The 5,697-nt window shown below is 47.0% G+C and overlaps 1 protein-coding gene across 1 annotated transcript in view; it reads left to right on the forward strand.

Annotated features, from left to right (window-relative positions):
- Positions 1-5,443: 5,443 nt before the first annotated feature.
- Positions 5,444-5,697, forward strand: part of ITIH5 (inter-alpha-trypsin inhibitor heavy chain 5) — a 35,056-nt gene continuing 34,802 nt past the window's right edge. The window contains exon 1 of the mRNA XM_029285826.1: positions 5,444-5,598. Within this exon, the coding sequence (XP_029141659.1) occupies positions 5,479-5,598 (120 nt within the window). The 5' untranslated portion in view covers positions 5,444-5,478. The remainder of the gene's footprint in view (positions 5,599-5,697) is intronic.

The following is a 5,697-nucleotide window of genomic DNA, read 5'->3' on the forward strand; positions in this document are numbered from 1 at the left end:
TTTTTCCCCTTTCCCCTTCCAGGGAACAGTGAACATTTAATATGTCCAGTTCCGCACCATCCAAAACTGGGGGTGGACTTTTTTTTGCTATAGATCCAAGTTCAAAGGAGTGTGCGGGTGCTCTTGTGTGAAAAAAGGCAAACCACAAATCCTCTTGGTTGTGTTGTGTTTTGCAGGCTCTTTAGCAAGGCTAACCTTGTTTGGGCAAACGCAAATATTTGCCCAGCAATGCTGGTGAGGCCACGGGTCAGGGGCTGTGCAAAGGGCCAAGTCTCTTGATAATGGCTTCAGAGTAACAAAATAACAGAGTTGGAAGGGACCTTGGAGGTCTTCTAGTCTAACCCCTGCTCTAGCAGGAGACCCTATATACCATTTTAGATAAATCGTTGTCCAATCTCTTCTTAAAAACCTCCAGTGATGGAGCATCCACAACTTCTGGAGGCAAGTTGTTCCACTAGTTAATTGTTCTCACTGTCAGGAAGTTTCTTCTTAGTTCCAGGTTGTGTCCCTCCTTGATCAGTTTCCATCCGTTGCTTCTTGTCCTGCCTTCAGGAGCTTTGGAGAATAAGTTGACCCTCCTGTTCTTTGTGGCAACCCCTGAGATATTGGAAGACTGCTATCATGTCCCCTCCAGTTTTGCTTAGACTAGAAATACCCATGATCTTCCTGCAATGGTTCTTCATGTGACCTCTAATCATCTTTGTTGCTCTTTGTTGTCAGCCTTGTTGTCTTTATTGTCCGCTTGCACACACTGGATCGGCTGAGCTTCTCGTTCTTCACACCACTTGCTTTGCCCTACACGGCTGGGCTGAAGATCTGGTGGCGTCGGAGAAGAACAGGCTACAAATGGAGCAGTTCTGTGGATGAGAGAGGCTGGTCTGACAATACTGCAGACCCAGAAGGGAGCAGAAGATGCTGGATTATGAGATGGGAAACCCAAGTCCTAGTCCCAGTTTAGCCAGAGGAGGCCCCTGGGGGCTATGGGCCAATCCTTCCATCTCAGACCAAAAGCTAGGATGCTTTAGTGATGAAATTGTTGGGTTGGGAGCAGGGAAATTTAGGTTTTAGTCCACCCATGTGTAGGGGAAGGCGTGGCAAAACCTGGGGGTGGAGTTAAAAAAAGGATCAGCCTAGAATCCTTACATAGTCACAAGCGGACTAAGTCCAACCTTTCATGGATTCTGAATCTTATCTAACTCCAAGCAGGTGCTAACTATTAGTTGAGAAGATTCCTGTGCATAGGGTTTAAGCAATAAATCAGTTTAGCTCGGGGGTCTTCAAACGTGGCCCTTGTATGACTTGTGGACTTCAACTCCCAGAATTCCTCAGCCAGCGTGCCTGGCTGAGGAATTCTGGGAGTTGAAGTCCACAAGTCATAAAAGGGCCAAGTTTGAAGACCCTTGGTTTAGCTGGGCCTTCATGTGTGGACCTGATCTTTCACATCTGACACCCAAGGAGTTAATAGATGATATGCAGCCAGTTACAGGTAGTCCTCAACTTCTGACCACAACTGATCCCAAAAGACAGTTTTTAAGTGAGCTTTGCCTCATTTTATGACCTTTTTTGCCACAGTTGTTAAATGAATCGGTGCCATTGTTAAGTTAGAAACACGGTTGTTAAGTGAATCTGGCTTCTCCATTGACTTTGCTTGACAGAAGGTCGCAAAAGGTGATCACGTGACCCCAGGACACTGAAAAACACATTCAGAGAATTGTGTTAAAGCAGGGATGGGCAACTTTATGACCTGTGGACTTCAACTCCCAGAATTCCTGAGGCATTACTATGATCAAATGAATCAATATGCTGCAAATGTATCAATTTAATTTTTAGGAGGGTAAGTGTCGATCAGTACAACCCATTCCAACCAAAAGCTCCGTAATTTTTAAAAGTGGGAAGGGTTCCTGAGCGTCAAAAGTTTTAAGAAATGCTAATTTAATATAATTTCTTTGGGCTGCACATAGTTAGATAACCACTAGGTGGCAGAACGCCCTAAAGGAAGAACGTCACAGATTCGCCATTGATCTGTACTTTTGTTGTACATTGTTGGTGCCTTATGGGACTCCTTTTTTATTTTTAATATATTTTATTAAATATATTTCAACCCAAGGGCCTTGTCGAGCAACCTTCCAAACCTCATGGTGTTTTCACACAGCCCTCAGACGCCAATCAATCTAAGATCCAACAACTTCATGACACACTACAGCACACGTAGCCCTCGACCAGATCCTCGCACTTATGAGAGTCACAGCATCCCCACGGTCCTGTGATCAAAATTTGAGCAACCCGTGTGCACAGGGTGGTCCTCGACTTACAATAGTTCGTTTAGTGACCATTGGAAGTTACAACGGCACTGGAAAAAAAATGACTTATGGCCTTTTTTCACCCTTACGACCGTTGCAGCATCCCCAGGGTCACGTGATCAAAATTCAGAGTCCTAAGTCCTCCTGTTCTAAGCGGTGAGCCTCCTAGACCAGGGGTAGGCAACCTTGGCTCTTTTATGACTCGTGGACTTCAACTCCCAGAATTCCTGAGCCAGCATGGCTAAGCATGGAAACCTCTCCCTTTCCCCTCAGCATGGCTGGCTCAGGAATTCTGGGAGTTGAAGTCCACGAGTCATAAAAGAGCCAAGGTTGCCTACCCCTGGCATAGGGCCTTCTTTTTCAACTGGAAGGGTTGAACCAGATGACCTCCAGGGTCCCTTTTACTCTGTTATTCTCCCAGAAGGAGAGAAAATAATGCAAAGACGGTTTTTTGTTTTTTCCCCAACCTCAGATTTTGCCTTGGTTTGGATGTCTCCAAGAGTCGAGCAGCAGCTGTCTGGATCGGAGTCCCACCACTTTGAGCCAGCTGGCAACCAACTCCAAGATCTGACTCAGAAGGAACCAAGTGGCTGGGGGAGATGTTGGCCTCCCAGCCTAGGTGGACCTGAAACCACACAGAACTTCCAACATGACTGAAGTGCTTCTCCAGAATGTGCCCAAGGGACCGACCCAGTGTTCAGACACCACCGCCTTCAGTCTCAACAGGCAACCAGCCACTCAGGGAACACGTCTGGCCCATTGACCATGGGCAGGCTCACGTCCCGGGCAGCTGCAATCGTGGGACACCCAAAGCCAAGCCAAACAGACCTTGGAAAGAGGTCAGAGCAAGACAGATCAGAGGCAGAGGACCGAGAGGTGTGTGTGTGTGTGTGTATGGGGTGGAGGAAGGGAAGTAGACAAAGGTCGCATTCTGGACTTTTCTTGCCTCGTGAATCCTCTTGTGTGGTGGGTTTAATTTTGCCGGATGGATTTGTCTTCTTTGGGAGACTCTCAAGTGCCTTGTGGACTCCTTGGCCGTTTGCTCTGTGGATTAGCATATGGCTGGACTTCATTGGGACAGTTCTGGGTTTTTTGGTGAAGGGAATTGCTGGGGAATATTAATAAATCCACTAAACCAACATTGTGTGTGTGTACGTGTGCGCGAGTGAGTAGGACAACAATGCTTGCTGGTTTTCTTGCAGACGTTTCATTGCCATACTAGGTAACATCATCAGTGCTAGAAGGGAGTGAGGTTTGCGGGGGAGGGAGGGGAGGAGGAGGAGGAGGAGAACTGTGGGGTCCTTGGTGCCCTCTGAGCTTGCTTGTTTTCTTGCAGACGTTTCATTACCCAACTAGGTAACATCATCAGTGCTAAACGGAGTGGGATGCTCTCTGAGTTTGCTTGTTTTCTTGCAGACGTTTCATGACCCAACTAGGTAACATCATCAATGCTAGAAGGGAGTGGGGTTTGTGGGGGGGAGGAGGAGGAGGAGGAGGATTGTGGGGTCCTTGGTGCTCTCTAAGCTTGCTGGTTTTCTTGCAGACGTTTCATTGCCATACTAGGTAACGACATCAGTGCTTGAAAGGAGTGGGGTGTTCTTTGAGCTGGGTGGTTTTCTTGCAGACATTTCACTACCCAGGTAGGTCATATCATCAGTGCTGATGGTGTAATGAAATATCTGCAAGAAAACAACCAACCTCAGAGAGCATCAAGGACGCCTCATGGGGGCCTGGTTAGTAGCCAGATTTGAGGACCGGCTGCCCTTGGAGGGTGGAGGGCACTAACAACTATGGTGATGCCCTTCACTGCTGTGGCAAGAAAAGTCACCAAGTGGGGCAAAACTCACTTAACAGATGTCTCGCTTAGCAACGGAAACGTTGGGCTCAATTGTGGTCGTAAGTCGAGGACCATCTGTATGTTAGTCCCTTCATTTCTTAGACACCAAGCTGTGAATGCTCCAACACTGGAAGTTTTTAAGAAGAGACTGGACAGCCATTTGTCTGAAATGGTATAGGGTTTCCTGCCTGAGCAGGGGGGTTGGACTAGATGACCTCCAAGGTCCCTTCCAACATTATTATTATTATTATTATTATTATTATTATTATTATTATTATTATTATTATTATTATTATTATTATTATTATTATTATTATTATTATTATTATTATTATTATTATTTCTTTTGCATGCTTGCTTTTCAGATGGTGGCCTTCATACGTCTTGAGATCCAGCCCATCTCACAAAACTCACAACTCGATTCTTCGTTTGGGCGTTGGGTATTAGGAGAACAAAGGAGAACAAAGATGATCGGGGGACAGGAGATTAAAACATATGAAGAACGGTTGCTGGAATTGGGTATGTCTAGTTTAATGAAGAGAAGGACGAGGGGGGGACATGATAGCAGCCTTCCAACATCTCAGGGGCTGCCCCAAAGAAGAGGGAGTCAAGGTACGCTCCAAAACACCTGAAAGCAGGACAAGAAGCAATGGATAGAAACTCATCAAGGAGAGAAGCAACCTAGAACGAAGGAGGAATTTCCTGAAAGTTAGAACAATTAACCAGTGGAACGTCTTGCCACCAGAAGTTGTGGGTGCTCCATCACTGGAGGTTTTGAAGAAGAGATTGGACCGCCGTTTGTCTGAAATGGTACAGGGTCTCCTGCTTGAGCAGGGAGTTGGACTAGAAGACCTCCAAGGTCCCTTCCAACTCTGTTATTCTGTTACCTCAACCAATGACCCAGAATTAGGGATGAACATGTTTGGGGAAAACCCATCTTTGTTGTTGGGGGAAAAAGAAAATCTGGCATCAATCATTCAAAAACAAAAAAACAAACCCCCAGGCTCTCCAATGTTTTGGCCAAAAGTGACTTTTGTCACAGCAGGATGCTCCGTGCCCAGTCTGTCCCTGGACACGAGGCCACCTAACATGGAGGTGGAAGTTCTCCTGAGCTTCACCCAGCCTTCTGCTATGCTGAACTCCAGCAAGGAATGGCTGAGTCTTAGCTCTGAGCTCTGCAAAAGGGCTGAACCGAGGGAGGAGGGAGGGGAAGGCAGCCAGCCAAGACTCTCAGGTCACGTCCGTCCCTCTTCCAGCGAGCGGGAGACAGAAGTGGGATCCAGGAGACCTTCTCCGCCCTTTCTTGACTTCTGCCTCTCTTCTCGGGAGTCCCACTGCACCATGGCCTGGCTCCTTTGCTTGGGGTGCAGTCTGCTGGTGGTCTCTGCACAGCAAGATCCTGAACTCTTAGCCCAGGATTTGGAAGAGGCTGGGATTACGGATTATAACCTCATTGACAATGTAAGTTTGTTTGTGTTTGTGAGGGGGGGGGAGAAGAGGGAGGAGAAGCCTGATCTGGGTGATTACCTCTGTGGGGTGATTTCTTTGAACTGGAAAGGA

This window comes from Protobothrops mucrosquamatus, unplaced genomic scaffold, assembly GCF_001527695.2.
Source record: "Protobothrops mucrosquamatus isolate PMUCROS unplaced genomic scaffold, P.Mucros_1.0 scaffold2303, whole genome shotgun sequence".
NCBI classification, from domain to species: domain Eukaryota; kingdom Metazoa; phylum Chordata; class Lepidosauria; order Squamata; family Viperidae; genus Protobothrops; species Protobothrops mucrosquamatus.